The sequence below is a fragment of the Garra rufa genome, chromosome 22 (genome assembly GCF_049309525.1).
Source record: "Garra rufa chromosome 22, GarRuf1.0, whole genome shotgun sequence".
Classification (NCBI taxonomy): Eukaryota; Metazoa; Chordata; class Actinopteri; order Cypriniformes; family Cyprinidae; genus Garra; species Garra rufa.
The window spans coordinates 6,487,062-6,506,892 of NC_133382.1; the positions used below are offsets into that span (position 1 = coordinate 6,487,062).

Below are 19,831 nucleotides of genomic sequence, written 5' to 3' on the forward strand. Positions count from 1 at the left end.
GATCCATCTATTCACACTGAGGACAACTGAGGGAGTCATATGCAACTATTACAGAAGGTTCAAATATTAACTGATGCTTTAGAAGGAAGCAATGCATTAAAAGCCGAGGGGGTGAAAACTTTTTGAATTTGAAGATCAGGGTAAATTGAACTTATTTCGTCTTCTGGGAAATATGTATGTAGCTTCTGTAGCTTCTATAGGCCAGTAATAAATTAAAAAAAAAAAAATATATATACATATATATATTTAGGCAAAATGTACACATCTTCATTCTGTTCAAAAGTTTTCACCCCCTGGCTCTTAATGCTACGTTTTTCCTTCTGGAGCATCAGTGATCGTTTGAAGCTTCTGTAATAGTTGCATATAAGTGCACCAGTTAGGGTTTTGTAAAAAGATGGATCTCAAAATCTGAAGTCATGGTTGGAAAGGGTTCAAATATACAAAAATGCTTAAAAACCAAAGAATTTGTGGAACCTAAAGGATTTTTCCTGAAGCACAGCAGGCAGTTTAACTGTTCAGGACAAACAAATGACCCATGAACAACTATTACTTAAAAAAATCATTCAGGTAACAACACAGTATTTAAGAATCAAGTTATGTGAACTTTTGAACAGGGTCATTTTTATAAATTGAACTATTATTTTCTCTTGTGGACTATATGTAAACGTCTTTTTTGTGAAATATCTTATTCAGGCCAGTACTAAATTAAAAATAACATGCATTTTGTATGATCCCTCTTATTTTGGTAAAATATTTATCATTTTGCAGATTCTACTTTAGTTTAGAAAGTGAACTAAAACTGTTGTAAACTGTATTTTTTAATTGTTGTAAAAACATTATACTTTTAGGACCTCACTGATGAAATATTTCACCCCAAAATGAACCAAGATGTAGTTTGTTACTTCATCAAATCAGATTTGGAGACATTTAGCATTACATCATTTACTCACCAATGGATTCTCTGGAGCGAATGGGTGCCGTCAGAATGAGAGTCCAAACAGCTGATAAAAACATCACAATAATCCACAAGTAATCCACATGACTCCAATCCACCAATTAACATCTTTTGAAGTGAAAAGCTGCTTGTTTCTGAGAAACAAATCTATCATAAAGGTGTTTCAACTACAAAACTGTTGCTTCTGGCCAAAATATGGTCTCTAATTCATAATAATCCTTCCTTCGGTGGAAAAAGCCCATCCACTGTTATTCTCTCACATCAAAATCAACCCATATTTGTTTTTTGGACTGTTATAAACAATACTTTATCTGAGCATACTTCTCCCCTGATTCAGATGAGACCATTTTTTCACTTATTTCCATCATTTTTGAGGGCTTGTATTTTAGCCTAAATTCATGTGGATTACTTGTGGATGTTTTTATTATCTATCTCCAGCAATGTGGACTCTCTTTCTAATGGCACCCATTCACTGCAAGTGATGGAATGCTAAATCTCTCCAAGTCTGATAAAGAAACAAACTCATCTACATCTTGGACGGTCTAAGGGTGAGTAAATGTCAACATATTTTCAATTTTGGAAGAACTATTGCTAGCTTAGTTCACTAGTTTGAAGTCTCTCACTGAGCTAAGATCTTATAAAAAAAGACAATATATAATTCTCACACACTAGGTGACTTTAAAGTCTAGACCAGATTTGCACGTGATGCCAAATATTACCCTCATAAATAACACAGTCATTGCTATACAGGCGAAGTAATGTGAGCTGTGAGCACACCTCCACTCCCTCAACCATTCCATGTGTGAGCCTATTTTAAACCGGGCTATATTTACATCACAGCTTTACATTACTAAAGTGCATGCTATATTTGGCATTTGGCATATAGCTTTGAATGGTGCATACAAATATGAGGCATGTTTTATAATTATATTTTGACTTGTATGCATTCATGCATTGTTCATTTTGTTGATCTCTGAATGATTATTTAATTAATTTAATACATAACGCAATACTTGGTACATTTTATGTGCAAGCAACTAAGCCAAAAGTGATGCACCACAAATGATAACCTCTTGACTAAATCAGTTAAGAGATAGATAGCAAGTAGATAGCACTTCTCTTGTAAATGGTACAACTTGTGCAACCAACCGTAAAGTTAACAATATTGTGTCATTATGTGAGTGCATTGACCTCTGACCTTTTGACCTAGAAAGAGAGCACTTTGCTTTGTTATCAATGATAGATGGAGGTTCATCATTTGTGCATGAAAGCCTACGATGCTGGAAAATGACGAAACTGTTGTAATAGGTTTCTCCAAAGCTCTGTTGACATCAAATGCAAGCACCAAGGGGAGTGTGTGTTCCAGAGACATGCTTAAACTTAGCAACATGATGGCTAACATGGGTAATTTTCCACATGCATCATCACTTCCCAAACCATGTGCTCAGTCCTGTATCCAACACACATTTTAACTAGTCTTTCACATAGTTTCATTCACAAACCACTACAGATAACATACATACAGATGTTATAATTAAAACAAATTCATGCTGAGGTATAAAACATGCAACAGTTAAATAAAAAAAAGAAACACCGGATGTTTGAAGTATTTAAAGCTCAGTGTTGCATTAATGCACTATTTCCTTGTTAAAATATGACTCACCATTTGTCCAGCTCCTCTTTGGGAACCTTGCACTGAGCAGGAACTTCTTTTGGCATTTTTCTTTGTGTGACACAATGTCGGTGAGCTGAGAAGAGTCTTTAAGGAAGTACAGGGTGAACGAACATATATAGGATTACTTCCCAGTCTGTGCAGGAAGGAGGAGGAAGAGAGGGAGGAGGAACAGGTTGCAAAAGTGTCAGAGAGGGCAGGAATGAAAGTAAAGGTGACTCGGAACGAAATTATCCTGAACACTCAGAGCATTTTCAATATACTATGTGAAAGTAGTCTGTGATGAGTTTAAATAATAATAAAAAAGGTAAATACTGCATATACATTACCAGTCAAAAGTTGTTAAACAGTAAGATTTTTAATGTTTTTTTTTTAAAGAAGTGTCTTCTGTTCACCAAGCCTGCATTTATTTGATCCAAAGTACAGCAAAAACATACATTTTGAAATATAGTTACTATTTAAAATAACTAATTTCTATTTGAATATATTTTGAAATGTAATTTATTCCTGTGATTTCAAAGCTGAATTTTTAGCATCATTACTCCAGATACATGATCTTTCAGGAGGAATCATTTAAATATTCTGATTTGCTGCTCAAAAAACATTTATTATCATTATTATGTTGAAAACAGCTGAGTAGAATTTTTTCAGGTTTCTTTGATGAATAGAAAGTCCAGAAGAACAGTATTTATCTGAAATAGAAATCTTTTATATGATAAAACATTATAAATGCCTTTATCATCACTTTAATCACTTTATCAATTTAAAGCATCCTTGCTAAATAAAAGCGATCATTTCTATAATTTAATTAAAATAAAAAAAAATAAGAAAATAATTTACTCCAAGCTTTTGAATGGTATAGTGTATAATGTTACAAAAGCTTTTTTATTTCAGATAAAAGCTGATCTTTGGATGTTTTTATTCATCAAAGAATCCTGATAAAATTTACTCAACTGTTTAAAATATTGATAATGATGACGATGATAATAATAATAATAATAATAATAATAATAATAATACATGTTTCTTGAGTAGCAAATCAGAATAATAACTTGAAATCATAAATTAAATTTTAACATATATTCAGATAGAAAACACTTATTTTAAATAGTATAAATGCAGGCTTGGTGAGCAGAAAAGACTTTCTTTAAAAACATTAAAAATCTTACTGTTCAAAAACTTTTGACTGGTAGTGTATTTTCATGTTGTTTCCTGGTATGATTTGGTAAAAATATTACAAAATGTTTTCCATATTTAATATTTCTAGTGTTTATTACTAAAAAAAAATAGTATTATATAATATTTTTTTTGTTATCTGTCCTTTTCAATTGTCAATTTTATGTTAGAAATGCATAGTCCCCAGGGACATTCTCAACCTGAAGCAGAAATTATTATATATTTGTTTACTGTTATGTTTAATAAATATAATTTTTTACATTTTTGACTTCAAATATACAGTATTAAAACATATAATGTGGACATGGTAGGAAAGACCCCAAACAAACACTAGATGGCGCAGCTTTACAAGGGCCACTAGGAACAAGAACAAACTGCAAAATGAAATATAGAAATTTAACATCTCAGATATAATTATTTGCCTTTATATATACATTTTAAAGACAGTTTTAAAAATACTTATTAAAAAAATAATAACAATTTTAAATTTGAAAAATAAAAAGCTGCAAAATGTGTTATCTGTAAACAATTTAATATTTGATATAACTTTATTTTCATCTTTATTTCTGTATTATTATTATTGTTATTACAGAAGGTCTGCCTTGTAATTTTATTTTTATTTTATTTTATTTATTTTTCAGAAAAATCACATTTTGTAAAGTAAATTGACATGAATGGGTTTTAAAACTAGTAATAAACTATAGCAAACCAGTTCCAGTACCTAGAAAGAAAGAGAAAACAGTAAAACATAAACAAGAGAGAGAGAGAGAGAGAGAGAGAGAGAGAGAGAGAGAGAGAGAGAGAGAGACTCACTGACAACATGCAGCTCTGTCGAGAACAGGAAGTACGCCTACATGAAGTCTGTTGTGAGTTATTTTTAGAAAATGTGACATTAAACTCCAATATTATGCATATTTAATTATTTATAAGAACAATTAAGAATAAATAAAACAATATTTAAATATTTTATTTGTTCGAATAATTTTCTTTCAGTACGACCTGGTACGACTGAGCTTGTCAAAAAAATACGTCTACCACGTTTTTGTTACATTTGAGTGCATTGACAGTCTCCCTCTAGTGTCCGGTCGGTGAACGGCTGCTCTGCGTTCGCTCTAGCGGCGGGCGTGAGAATGTCTCCTGCCTACAGGCTTCTCGCTACACGCTCTGCATCTGTATTTGTCAGGCTCAAATCCAAGGGAGACGAACGAGGCGCCATCTTTCGTGCGTTTCTCCCTGCAACGATGAGAAAATGATCTCGAAACCGGTGGTCTACGCCACCTCCAATCTGTAAATAAAGGCGTATATGAAAAGAACTCGTACCCGAGCAAAACATCGACTCATAATATACAGAAAAAAAATATACATTTGCTATCCATAATCCACTGAAGGGGACAGCAGCAGCAAGGTGTTGTCTAGTATCGCCCATTTCGTGATTCCGGAGCCGATAACGAAAAGGGTTCCTGAAACCGGGCTGCTTTTCACCAAGCGGACACGGATATGGCAAAGGCGGCGGGGCTGCTTGACCAAACGGCTTATTTCGTGCTTTCGTGACATTATTGTGCTATTGAAGCCAAAGGTCGGTGGAATAGTTGCCGAAATTCCCTCGGATCGCGCGCCCGTCACGTGGTAGGTTCCTCCTTTTTCTTTGTTAGTGGACGATCTCTAGCAGCAGCACTTATGTTACATAAACCTAATCCTGCAAACCTGTTTGAACTCCCAGTTTAACTCATTTTACCGTAAACTGATCTATTTGAAATCATTCCATGTTTATTTTATTTATGCTGGTTTGAAGGCTTGTGGTCGGTTTACTTTCCCATGCAATAAACTCGCTTGCTTATTTATGACCCCCCTCTATTTAACTACGTTATATAGCCTATCTTCCTCGTTTTTGATAATACAACTCGCAACCTTACTTAGTTACGTTACTAACTCCGTTTAAAGCCGGTTCTAGTTTAAATTGGTGGTTAAAATGACTTGCATAACGCAAGCAAGGCCGTTTGAGAGCATGCTACGAGATTTGTAATGCTTCTATTTACTGCATGAGACTTGAGAGGCATTTAGCAATGCATTAAAAACGACATACAGTGGATTTTATGAGCTTCTACGTCTAGCCTTCGAGTCTGAGCTGAAAAGCTCCTTCGTTTATGCACGGAAGTGGTGTGAATGTTCATGTGGTCTGTTCAGCATATGTTTGTTAAAGCGGAAAATTGCACTTGTGCGTTATGGTTGTAAGCAGCTAACGTTAGGCATCTGTGTGAACGAATTTAACATTAACCCAATGCACATTAGCTGCTGTAGATCTAAAGTGCGTATTTATACCGGTATTTCCTGTATTGTGTGTACTGGAGGACTTAGCTTGTTATCGCAGTCATGCGGAGAAAACGCGCGATTGTTTGATTTTTATTTACGCAAAACGTTCTTTACGCTAACCTTCGACCGTTTTTTGTTAAACCTTAACCCTTACCTTTAACATATTAACCTAGTTAGGCTTTTCTAAATCTTTAACTGTCTGATAACAGACACGGTGGTTTGTTTTAATCTTTTAGATTAAAGATTATATTACTTAATTGCTAATTAAAAAAATCGAACACTACTTTTTGAAATTAAAACGTCAGTGTTCTAAAAAAGTGTTGTGATCACATGACCAGGTCATTTCGTAATGCAGTTGACCGAGTTACTACTAATAATACATTTATTAATAATATATTAACAGCAGGGACAAAAACAAAACGCCTTTGTGTGAAGTTGCAGCAGTTAGTAAACAATAGTGTTTTCACAAAACGTAAACAATGCCATTGAACCGAACAGAACTTGCATATTTTGCTGATTATTTCAATTATGTCAATTACTGTCATGTTTTGGCCTGTACTAATCGGTTGGACCGGAGTACTATAGACGGCCAAAAGTCAAGGGGAAGAGTGCAAAAATGCATTTGTGTTTGGCCAAACTGAACTAGGATTTCCAGGGCAAGGATCTTGACAACATTCGTGTTTGTTCTTATCATTTCTGGTCATTTAGGTGACATATTAGGCTAATATTTTAATTCATACTGCTCATACGTATCTGTACCACCTATTAACTTTAGTTTGTCAAAATATTTCACCCTTTCCTGCTTACAAAGTCCTTCTCTATATGATTTAGCAGCTTCCATATATAGCATAAACATGTACATTAAACAGTAGTACATTAACCGTGCAACCCTTGCTGTTGTTTACATCCAATTATCTCCAATATGGCCGGGGATTTGGGTAACTGACCAAACCGTGGCATAAGTGCAAACCCTCTATTATAATTTGTCACCATTGGTAGAGGGTTTGCACTTAAGGTTTGGTCAGTTACCCGAATGCATGGCCATATTGGTGATACTCGGATTGCATGGTTAATGTACTACTGAATACGTTGTTCTGCAAATTTATGCAGTCTAAACCACTAGAAAAAATGTGTGGAAGCTGCTAAAACATATAGAGAAGGACTTTGTAAGCAGGAAAGGGTGCAATATTTTGACAAACTAAAATCAATAGGGGGTAAAGATACATACGAGCAGTATTAATTATTAGCCTAATATTTCACTCGCCTGACTGGGAATGGTAAGAACAGACACAAATGTTGTCAGGATTCTTGACCTGGAAATCCTGGTACAGTTTGGCCAAACACAAACACCGTTTGTTCCTTGATTTGTTTTAACCTTTGGCAGTCTGTAGTACTCCAAATGTTTTTCCTGGTCCAACCGATTAGTACAGCCCAAAACATGATGACAATTGATCATTTTCAGCAGTGACAATCAGCTAAATATGAGAGTTTCGTTTGGTTCAATGGCATAGTTTACAATCAGTTCCATTGTGAAAACACTCTATTGCGACAAAAGCTAGCTCAATTTAAACCTTATTGAGTGTACTTTTCATGCAAGACTCCTGGCAAGTAATATATCATCAGTAAAATGAAATATCATCCTTCACGCTCCGTCAATGTATCAGTATACTTCCTTTGATGTCGCTATGGCTGTTAAAATAGTTATGAAGCCACACTGAGATGTTTAGTTAGTAGTAAAACACTCTACAGCTGTTTTCCTCGGAGCTGAGGTATGGTATTTGTATCTTGGTAACTCACGAGTCGAACCATCTACATGTACTTATGAAAAGATAGTCTCTTATCTGTTGAGGCCTAAAGGCATATCCCTAATTCCGTTGACACAGATGGTCTGCTGAGGAGGAGGGGACAATGAGGAGGCTTGCTGTTACGTAAGCTTGAATAGAGTAGGTCTTTCCCTACTAACGACTATGGAAATGGTCCCCGCTCACTTGAGGTCAATGAGTTCTCACTCCCTTTTTTGCTTTGAGCATTCGAAGAGCCTTCGTGTTCAGGAAATACTGATAATGCAGATTCCGGTTTGTGTCAACTCACTCGATCACTAGTTATTTTCTGGTGTGTTTATTTTTGTTTATTCAGTGTATTGTGACTAAAATAAAAGTCAATATGGTGTAATGTACGTTCTTGGTTATACTGTAAATGATTCAACAGCGCATTTTATTCCAGGGAGTTTCCCTCCCAAGACAATATTCCCTATCCCAAAAACTAATCCTATTGGAGGCCTTCTGTCTTAAATTTTGAAGAAGGATTATCAGACAGAGATTGTAGTTGTGTTTCAGGTATTTTACTCATGAATGCCTTGAAATGGGCCGTTGTAAGAAAACCTTAAAGATAAGAAAGCTCCTTAGACAATCCATGTGGAAAAATGAATAAAAAGCCCCACCCGCTGAATATCCTGTTACAGTCATAAATAGGCAGATTACACAAGTGCAATGGTTATTTCATTATTAGACAGTAAGTGGACTAAATAGCTTGTCTCACCAGACTATTATTAAAGTTTAATGAATAGGCTAGGGAACAAAAAATCTTATTGAAGGCCTTTCTGGATTGAATTTATGTTTCATGTTTGCTTATTTCCCAAATTTTGAGGCACAAAAGGAGGTTTGCTGAAACTCTGGGCTTTGTGGGCCATTCTACAGAACGGCGTTGGAAACAGCTTGAAATAAAATGTCTTTTTCCAAAAAATATGTATGCACAGAAATTGTATAATATCCAAGGTACACATTTCTAGTAATTGCAGTTTATTCTCATATTGTATTTATCAGAAGTTTTGGGAAATTTGTCCTCTCCCACACATGATCATAAATGTATGGGTTTAGTTAAAATCAGTCTCAGCCAACAGACTGAAAATATAAACCGTTTCGGTAGTGACATGAAAAATGCGGGACACATTTTTTAAAATGAAGTTTTATAACTTACAAAGAAAAAACTATATATATTTTGATAAAATAATCAAAAGGATACTTCTAAAATCAACAATGGAAAAAAATACAAAAGATATTTCAATATAATTTTCATAAGTTCAATGAATTTTAGTGAAATTTAGGGGTTAGGGATGGGCTCCTTCCTAATATTTAAAAAATTATTGTGGGTTTCAATAGATAACAGAAGGATCTTAAAGGATTACTCCACTCCAAAATGAACATTTTGTCATTAATCAATTACCCCCATGTCGTTCCAAACCCGTAAAAGCTTTGTTCGTCTTCGGAACACAATTTAAGATATTTTGGATTAAAAAAAAACAGGAGCTTTGTGGCTGTCCCATTACTGCCAAGTAAAAAACACTGTCAAGGCCCAGAGAAGTATAAAAGACGTCGTCAAAACACTCCATCTGCCATCAGTGGTTCAACCATAATTTTACGAAGCTGCGAGAATACTTTGTATGCAAAGAAAAAAAAAGTAACAACTTTATTCAACATTTAGTCTCCTCCGTGCCACCGTAGCGCCATTTTGGCGTACGCTGTTCTCTGTCAGCTGCGTCATGTGGGTACGCTGTTTTTGTTCGAATCAAAATGTAAATAAACTTTAAAATGGTTGAACCACTGATGGCAGATGGACTGTTTTGATGACGTCTTACATACTTTCCTGAGCCTTGACAGTGTTTTTGACTTGGCAGTCAATGGGACGGCCACAAAGCTCCTGGTTTTCATTCAAAATAACGAACAAAGCTTTTACGGGTTTGGAACGACATTGGTGATTAATGACTTTTCATTTTGGGGTGAAGTAGCTCTTTAATAAACAGCTAAGATTTGAATACTTAAAAGCTTTTTAAATGTGTTTTTTGGTTGTGGGACAGCAGTTTGCACCAATTCTGTAGAATGGCCCATATAAATGGATAAAATCGTGCTCCTCCCATTGAATATCCTGTTTTAATCATACATCTGATGATTGCACAAGTGCAATGGGTTGCAAACTGTGTATTTTAGTGTTTTCTGGTAAAAGTGTTTAAATGGCTTTTTTTCTCAGATTTAAAACTTATGTAAATTATCTTCATTTTTATTATCTTCTGTATATTTGCAATCTATTAATTTTCTTTTTTTCTTCTGTAGCCAGGCTGTGTAGGTGGGCTGGAGTGAAGGTTTGGAGGTGCAGGCTGCCGTGCCCATTCCTCGGCCCTGCATGGCTGCGATGGCGCCCGCTTTGACCGACGCCCCAGCCGAAGCCCGCCACATCCGCTTCAAACTCGCTTCTCCCTCATCCACCCTGTCCCCCGGCAGCACCGAGAACAACAGCAACGCCAGCAACATCCTCATCTCCGACTCGGACTCTGCCGGCAGCCACACCAACGGCAAGTGTCACGTCAACGCCGACGACGGACAGAGCTTCGCCCATTACCACAGCGTCAAGGGTCAGGAGCAGGACCCCCTGTCCAAAGCCCCGTCTCTGGGCAAGCTGGCACCTTACTTGTGCTCTGATGTCAAACCATCGTCCGCCAAAGTCAAGGAGTCGCTGAAGCTGCAAGGTGTCCTCATCAAGCAGTCGGTGCTGAAAAACCACGGACTGCTGAGCGGCTCCATATTCCCGAGCGCTGCCGCGGGCAGCGACTTCCTGCTGCGCAAGCGCCACGCACTCGAGCTGACCGGAGGTCAATTGAAGAGCCTTGTCAACGCTGGGAGCACCATGGTGCCTGTGAACGGACTCTCTAAGAAAGTGGCCGTACCTAGTGCCGCCGTGGCTGAGAAAGGCAGCGTGGCCACCGTGAACGGAGACAGCAACCAGCCTTCCACCAATGGGGAAGCGTTGTTATCTGTGTCCTCCAAGTCTTTCGGTACCTTTACGACCGGTGGACAGAACGGTGTGTCATCACATAGGGAGCTCACAGCTTTGTCTGAAAGCGCAGAGGTTAAAACAGAACCGGAGAGTCCTGTTGATGCAATGGTGGTTGAAACAAACAGTAACACCATCGTTGACTGTCCCTCGTCCCTTAGCTCTTCCCCAGTCCCTGATGACTCGTCCCTTTCGGCTCCCAACCTGGAGACTCTGCTCCGAGATCGGGCTCAGCAGAGCCAACACAGGCAAACAGACATCGAAGGCCGCCTGCTGCGTCTGCGCAAGCGGCTGCAGGTGGTGCAGGCCAAACAGGTGGAACGGCATTTCAAACAGCAGCTCTCTGGCTTTCTGGACCGCTCTTTGACCCCGACATCTAGCCGCAGGGCGGATCCAGGGGCATGGAGAGGGTCCCGCGCTTCCGTGGACACCCATGCACATCATCTGAGTCGGTTTTTGAAGGGCGGTAGGGTGGCGACAGAGCTGGAGCAACTGCATCTCAGTGGATCCACGCATTTGCGAGCGACGGAGGCTCAGTTCGACTCGGACGCCACAGAGAGCAGTTCGGGAGGAGAGAGTGATGTCGAGGAGGAGGAGCTGGCCAGGGCGGATGTTGAACAGCGTCACATTAAACTGTAAGCCAAGTATTTATATGCGATTTGTTTTTTAACATTAAGTCTCCTTAAACCCTGTCCAGCAGGCTCATTATCTGCTTCAACTTTTGCGCCCACACCTCAAAATCCAATTAATAGCCGTGTCCCACCCAACATATTTAATTTCATGATAATCTGTTGCACTTCTGCTCACCAAGCCTGCATGTGTTTGATCCAAAATCTAGCAAAAGCAGTAACATTGTAAAATATTTTTAGTATTTAAAAAAAGCTACATTTTTAGCATCATTACTCAACTCTTCAGAGTCACATGATCCTTCAGAAATCATTCTAATATTCTGATTTGCTGTTATCATCAATATTTAAAACAGTTGAGTACATTTTTTCAGCATTCTTTGAATAGAAAGATCCAAAGATCAGCGTTTATTTGAAATAAAAGCTTTTGTAACATTATTACTCTATACCGCTCAAAAGCCTTTTAGTCAGTATTTATTGATAGAAATTTATACTTTTATGTAGCAAGGATGCTTTAAATTGATCAAAAGTGATGATAAAGATATTTATGATGTTGCAAAAGATTTCTATTTCAGATAAATGCTGTTCTTCTGAACTTTTTATTCATCAAAGAAACCTGAAAAAATTCTACTCAGCTGTTTTCAGCATAATAATAATAATAAATGTTTTTTGAGCAGCAAATCAGAATATTAGAATGATTTCTGAAGGATCATGTGACACTGAAGACTGAAGAATGATGCTAAAAGTTCAGCTTTGTAATCACAGGAATGAATTATATATTCAAATAGAAAAGTTATTTTAAATAGAAAAATTACCTTGTTCAAAATTATATTTCAAAGAGTACCTTGGATTAAATAAATGCAGGCATGGTAAGCAGAAGAGACTTAAAAAAAAACACATTCAAATCTTGACTGGTAGTGGGCGTACTTTTAAAGGGATAGTACACCCCAAAATGAACATTTTGTCATTAATTATTCACCCTCATGTTGTTCCAAATCCAAAAGACCTTCATTCATCTTCGGAACACAAATTAAGATGTTTTTGATGAAATCCGAGAGCTTTCTGACTCTGCATAGACAGCAACACAACTGACACATTCAAGGCCCAAAAAGATAAAAGGACATCATTAAAATAGTCCATGTGACATCAGTGGTTCAACCTTAATTTTACAAAGCTATGAGAAAACTTTGTGCTCAAAGAAAACTAAAATAATAACTTTATTCAACAATTTCATTAAAAAATATCTTAATTTGTGTTCTGAAGATGAACAAAGATCTTACAGGTTTGGAACGACATGAGGGTGAGTAATTAATGACTGAATTTTCATTTTTGTGTCAACTATCATGTCCCTAGATGTCCTATATACACTACTAGCTTCTTTATTATCATCTGTGGTTCCATCAAGAGCCTTTAATATCCCTGGAATCTTTCCAAGTGAAAAATCTACAAGTGAAAAGAAAGTTCTTCACACTAAAAAAAAAAAAATCATTTAAAAACTAGGGAGCCCAAAATGGTTCTTCAATGGCATTGGTGTGAAGAAAAAAAAATCCTTTTTAAAAGTGTAAAAATGTTACACAATGTACTCCACCCTGTAGTGTGTGAATTATATAAAGCTATTTTGTCATCTAGCACCAAAAATCTGATATCCCTCCCTTTTTGTGAGGTAAAGAAAGCTGCAACAGTTGAGCACACAAAGCATTTTTGGTTAACTAAGCACACCCTCCAGATATTTGAAGTACACGTGTTATTTTTTTTTACTCGCACTCATTGCAAAAATGCATAAGTATGTGATGTGGGACGCACTTCTTGATTTAGTCTTATTAAGCTGTTACAGCATTGCTATGGTGAAGCAGGCACGTTATGTGGGCTGTTCACAGGAGTCCCAAGGGAGTGTGGGGGCATGTTTGTGACTGTAGGCCTGTGTGTTCATGCCCTGAACCTTGTAGAGAGTCACTGTTAATTTCCAGTCCGACCTTGTTTGTACAGTGAGATCATAGATCTTGTTGTCATAACGCAGTCTAGTCTAAAGTCATTTCAGCTGTCCTCCTCGGCTGTGGTCTTATTTGAAAACTTCAGCGAGGTTAAATTTCCTGTTCGGCCCCCGAGGGAGAGTCTGATTCATCGTAGGTGAAAATAGAGAGGGTGAAACCGAGAACCCTGATGTTTTGGTTAATATTAAAATCAAAGTAAACCACAGGTGAGGGATTAAAAAAAAAAAAAAAAAAAAAAAATACAGTTTGCTAAATAAACGCTGTTTCACTTTCATGTGTAATTCTTGTTCCTACTTCCTGAGCAACAATGTGAGCTCTTGCTTAACAGAATGCATTTTAGATTTTTCACATTTTCCTTTGGTGTTTAGCACAATGAGCATTTTTGCTGATTTAAAATTTAGGGAGATACGTGGCAGGTAAAATTCTAGGTTGATTTATTAATGCAAACTGTTCGAAAGGAGCCATTTAGCAGCTTGCTGACTTGGTTTTGCACCTTTGACCTAAATAATCAGGCATCCGTGAATGCAGATTTTGGATGTCAAATTCGAGCGCACTGAAACAAGCTCCAGTTTCTCGTATCACACACTTGAATCCATTCAGGGTGTGTGTTGTGATGATCCTGCTCTACTAAATAAGTGATTTTTGTTCAGCTCCGTTTCGTCCTTCGCAGCGCTCTCTGACTAATCTTTCTCGGCACTTGTTCGTGACATCACGCTGTGATGGTTGGGAAATTAGAGAATGAGGAACTGCTGCTTGTTGACCTCTGACTGCAGTTAAATCAAGATGAATTTAAACTTTGTGCATCCAGGGACATTGATCCCAAACACCCACACTCATTATTGGAGGCTTTTAATGGAACACAGCTGCTATGCAAATGGAAGATTTACTTTTACTGCAATTTAAAGAGCACTTTAATCCAGAGATGGGGTTTTTTAATGGTCTGTGCTCAAAAAGTCGCTAAAAATATTGAGAACACAATTGTTTATTTTTCTTTTACGAGTATGTTGATGGATTGTGGAACAGTTATTGGCTAGTAAAGACATAATAATGTGGCTGAATCTCTCAAAAACAATGTTGGTCACGTTTCACTTCAAAATCAGAATGAAATAAATAAGAATACATTTGCATAAAGCAAATACGACTTGCACTACCAGTTTTTGGACTTTAAAGAAGTTTCTTCTGCCCACCAAGCCTGGATTTGTTTGATCCAAAGTACAGCAAAAACAGTAATCTTGTGAAATATTTTTACTGTTTAAAATAACTGCTTTCTATTTGCATATATTTTAAAATTAATTTATTCCTGTGATCAAAGCTGAATTTTTTTTAGCATCGTTACTTCAGTTCTCAGTGCCACATGATCCTTCAGAAATCATTCTAATATGCGGATTTTCTATTATTATCAATATTTAAAACAGTTGAGTACTTTTTTTTTTTTCAGGATTCTTTGAATAGAAAGATCATTATTGAATTTATAGAAATGAATACTTTTATTTAGCAAGGATGCTTTAAATTGATTAAAAGTGATGATAAAGACATTTATAATGTTACAAAAGATTTGTATTTCAGATAAATGCTGTTCTTCTGAACTTTCTACTCATCAAAGAAACCTGAAAAAGTTCGACCTGGCTGTTTAACATAATAAATGTTTTTGAGCAGCAAATTAGAATATTAGAATGATTTCTGAAGAATCATGTGACTGACTTGATGCTAAAAATACAATTTTGAAATCACAGGAATAAATTACATTTAAAAATTCAAATAGAAAACATTTTTTAAATAGTACAAATATTTCTTTGTTTATTGTTTTTGCTGTACTTTGGATTAAATATTATTATTATTATTATTATTATTATAATGTTTCTTTAACAGAAAATCTGCATTTTAGAATGATTTCTGAAGGATCATGTGACACTGAAGACTGGAGTAATGATGCTGAAAATTCAGCTTTGAGGTCACAAGAATAAATTTCATTTTAAAATATATTCAAATAGAAAACCGCCATTTTAAATTGTAAAAATAATTCAAAATTTTACTGTTTTTGCTGTACTTTGGATCAAATAAATGCAGGCTTGGTGAGCAGAAGAGACTTCTTTAAAAAATATCAAATCTTTTGGTAGTGTATAAAGGGCTACCAAAAATGAAAGTTTGGTCATCATTTTCTCATACACATGTAACTCTAAACCTGTCTTTCTTCTGTGGAACCTAAAAGAAGAAATTGAGAAATGTCAATTACAATAAAAAAGTCAGTGGTCACAAACTTCTTCAAAATATTTATTTTTTGCCTTCTACAGAAGAAAGAAAGTCATAAATGTTTCCAGTGCCATTTTTCTACCATTAAATAAAAAATACAAAAGAGTTTAAAATGTTGTTAAAAGTTAACCCGACGTATTCTTTCCATTAGATTCACGCATGTATGTGAGAAACGACAAGCTGATCAGGAAGTGTCTTTTCGATCTGATAAAGACAAGTATGTTTGTGTTTGAGAAATATTAACCAGATTCAGTCCTTCATGCACAAACTGTGGACAAAAATAATTCAGCTATTCATAATATCCCTATATTTGCTGTTGGCCTTTGACAAAAGCTTCATTCAAATCAGAGAGGGAGTCAGGGAAGGATCTCTGTATTTTATTTTGGTAGAAAAATATACTTTTTGTTTATTGTTTTGGCCTTTCCCCTTCCTGAAGCCTTTGTTTGATTGTTTCCCACAGTCCATTTATTAAAATTTCTTTCTTTTTTCCTTAAAACTCATGTTGCTGAGCATTTTTGTGGATTTTCCCTGGGACCTATTTTAGTTACACACCATTTCTTACCCTTAAATTTAAAAAGGGGCGCGTAACAAGTGGGGGCTCGTCCGGGATTATGTGGGTATGCATGCCTCTAGATGTTTGGAAACCATCATAAACACTTGTTAGGACTTTCAGGATTTTCCTTTTTTCTGTTCTTTTGTCTCCTTTGTCATGTCTGTCTCTCTCTTCATTCTAGTCTTTCTTCACTATTGTCCTCTTATGTTCTTCCTCCTCCCATTCTCGCCGTCTGAGCCGAGCCCACTCATGTTACGTAACCTTTTCCTCTCTCACTCACTCTTTCTTTTCGTCTTGCATTCCTCCACCCCTTTTTCACCATCTTTCCCCCATAATTCCTCTGCATTTCTCTGCCAAGCCTAACCACCTCACATACTTCTCTATTTATCCCCCTCTCTCTTTCTCTCCATCCATCTGTTCCATTCTTGCTCTCGTCTTTGCTCTGCTTCGCGTCATGACTCAAGAATTACAGCTGTGCTTTCGACCCCCATAGAAAATATGCATCCAGTTTGCGTGGATTCTTTCTGATTCATATATTTGCACATACTACGAGCCTACACGTACAGCTTGGTCTGTATTTGGGGAAGTAAAATCCTCAAATATAGAAATATACAAAGAACATGCATACAAATAAATAAATAAACAATTTAAAAATTGTGATTTAAAATTAATTATAAAGTAATAGAAAACAAATGATCAATAATAAAATATTACAATTTTAAAACAATCTAATGATTATTCCTACTAAATAAAAAAAAAAACTAAATAAAAGCAAAATAAGTATTACTAATATTGTAATATTTAGCTGTAGAATTAAAATATATTTATTATTTTTAACTATTACAATTTATATTTACAATTAATTCCCCAAATATAGAAATATACAAAGAACATAAATAGAAAAAATAAGTAAATAAAAATACGATTATTTTTATTAAAAATTGTGATATAAAATTAATGATAAATAATACAAATATTAAAATTATAATTTAATAAAATAATGTTTACTGATTATTACTAATAAATAAAAAAATCTAAATAAAAGCAAAATAAGAATTACTACTATTACTATGTAATATTTAGCTAAAGAATTAAAAATACTTATTATTATTATTATTATTATTATTATTATTATTATTAACTGTTACAATTTATAATTATATTTAATTCCTTAAAATTTTTTAATATATACAAAGAACATGAATACAAAAATGTTTTTTGATTTTTCCGATTAAAAATTTGGATTTTAAAATGTATTGAAAAGTAATAAAATAAAATACCTGTAATAAATAATAAAAATAATTGTAAAATTAAAATTACTAAATAAAACCATAAGAATTGTTACTTGTAATATTTAACTGTACAATTAAAAACATATTTATTATTATTTATAATTATAATGTATAATTTATAATAATTCCTCAAATATAGAAATATACAAAAATGTTTTTTTCTAATTAAACATTGGCATTTAAAAATTTATTGTAAAGCAATATAATACCTGTAATAAATAATGCAAATAATTGTAAAATTAAAATGACTAAATAAAAGCATAAGAATTGAATAATAAGAATAATATTTAACTGTACAATTAAAAATATATTATTTATAATTATAATTTATAATAATTCCCCAAATATAGAAAGAACATAGATACAAAAAAGTGATTTTTCAGATTACAAATTGTGATTTAAAATGTATTGTAAACTAATAATAAATGATAAATAATGAAAATATTACAATTAAAGTTTAATAAAATAACAATATAATGACTACTACTAAATAAAAATTACTAAATAAAAGCAAAATAAGAATTATAGCTATTGTAATATCTGTAATATCGAAAAGATATATTTAAACTATATAATATAGTAATATATAATATTAAAATTTAAATTCAGCTCACGTGTAAATGAACACAGTGATTCATTTTTGCAGCCCTGCGTGCAGCTCTGTTCCAGAATCGAGTTATTTGCTAATGTTAAATATCATAATCACTTGGAAGTCAAGTCTCCCATGCAGAGTCTGTCATTTATTCAGCTTTTATTTCAGTTAGCATGCTGCCTTGAAAGCCAACTGCTTATGCAGTCAGTAGACACACTATCATATCATAGAAGTTCATTCCTCCCTGTTATAATTGCTTTCATTTTCTCCTTAACCTAAAATACAGTGTAGCCCTTGATCTGTATGAGTGAAAAATAACAGGCAGGGCTCCATATAAAACAGTTTGCTAAGCCAGTGTGTCAGTCGGCTGGTATTTATCGGTGTTTTGGTTCATCCAGTCCCTCCGTCTCACAGTCTGAAACCCAAGAACAAAGGCAGCAGAACATTTATGCTAAACGACTCTGTCTTTGTACTCCCTCCATCAGCCCAATGTGATTTATGAAACACAATTACGAGATGATTCACTTCACAGCAGGCGCAGTAAGGGAGGACGGCTCCTTTGTTGTCGCTCCCCCCGTCGTCCAAACGCTCACGTGCACGTTTGGATGGACAGATGACAACAGTTAAAGGAATAGCTCATCCAAAAATGTAAATTCTGTTATCATTTACTCGCCCTCAAACCTGTATGAGTGTCATTCATCTGTTGAACACAAAAGAAGATATTCTGAAGAATGTTGGTAACCATACAGTTGGCGGTAGCCATTGGCTTTCATAGTATGGAAGTCAATGGCTACCGTCAACTGTTTGTTGAATATAGTCTATATCCGGGGTCGTCAACTGGCGGATCCGGACTGCAAGATGCGTCCATGCGCACCGTGAAAGCTTTTGACATAATTAAATTAAAAAATGCCAAACGCTAATTTCTAATAAATAAATTTATATCAAGCACACCAGGGTCAGCGTTTGGGTGCAATCTTCCGTGCAGTGATGAGGGCAGAGATCTGCGCTTTGCGTACAGACAGATGTAGCTTTCAGTGAGTGAAAAATGTTGATGGAAAACGCACTATGTTGGGGTTACGTCGCAAAATATTGTAAATATATCTTTTTATACTGTATTTTTATACATATTTATGTTTTAAAGCATGAAGGTGAGCCAATGGATATCACACAAGCAAAGTGAAAACTGCGCAATATGTTAAAGTGAAAGTAAAAACAGCGCCTTCAGCATCTGACGTGCACATTCTCTCAGAGACAATGATAGACGAATATACTTCATATGCTGATATTAATTTACTTCCTAATATTTCTCTTGTGCGCCGAACACAGTGGGGAAAAAATAAAAAGAAACGTATTTTGTGAAGGCTAAGGGTTGTTTTTGAAAGTCGGTGTTTAAAATAAAGCTCTTAATTTTCATTAATGATTATTATTAGTTGGTAAGAAAGTCTTAATTATGATTTCAGGTTGTCTTAAATTGCTGACTAAAAGGAAAGAATTGCGATGAAACTTTAAACGGCTATCCATTGAATAAACATGAGCGCTGCACGTTTGAAAGTAAGCTGCGGCGCTGCTTTGTGTACCATTCTGATAGCG

At 35.3% G+C, this 19,831-nt stretch overlaps 2 protein-coding genes across 4 annotated transcripts in view; one reads left to right on the top strand and one right to left on the bottom strand.

The window, feature by feature from the left end:
* Window positions 1-2,674, bottom strand: part of LOC141298330 (uncharacterized) — an 18,580-nt gene extending 15,906 nt beyond the window's left edge. The window contains exons 1-2 of the mRNA XM_073828831.1: window positions 2,619-2,674; window positions 2,393-2,405 (exon numbers count right to left, since the gene is read on the bottom strand). Coding sequence (XP_073684932.1) covers window positions 2,393-2,405; window positions 2,619-2,674 — 69 coding nt within the window. The remainder of the gene's footprint in view (window positions 1-2,392; window positions 2,406-2,618) is intronic.
* A 2,710-nt stretch (window positions 2,675-5,384) lies between these two features.
* Window positions 5,385-19,831, top strand: part of LOC141297957 (KAT8 regulatory NSL complex subunit 1-like) — a 36,728-nt gene continuing 22,281 nt past the window's right edge. For all 3 annotated transcript variants that reach the window (XM_073828440.1, XM_073828441.1, XM_073828442.1), the window contains exons 1-2: window positions 5,385-5,429; window positions 10,220-11,572. In XM_073828440.1, coding sequence (XP_073684541.1) covers window positions 10,290-11,572 — 1,283 coding nt within the window. In that variant the 5' untranslated portion in view covers window positions 5,385-5,429; window positions 10,220-10,289. The remainder of the gene's footprint in view (window positions 5,430-10,219; window positions 11,573-19,831) is intronic.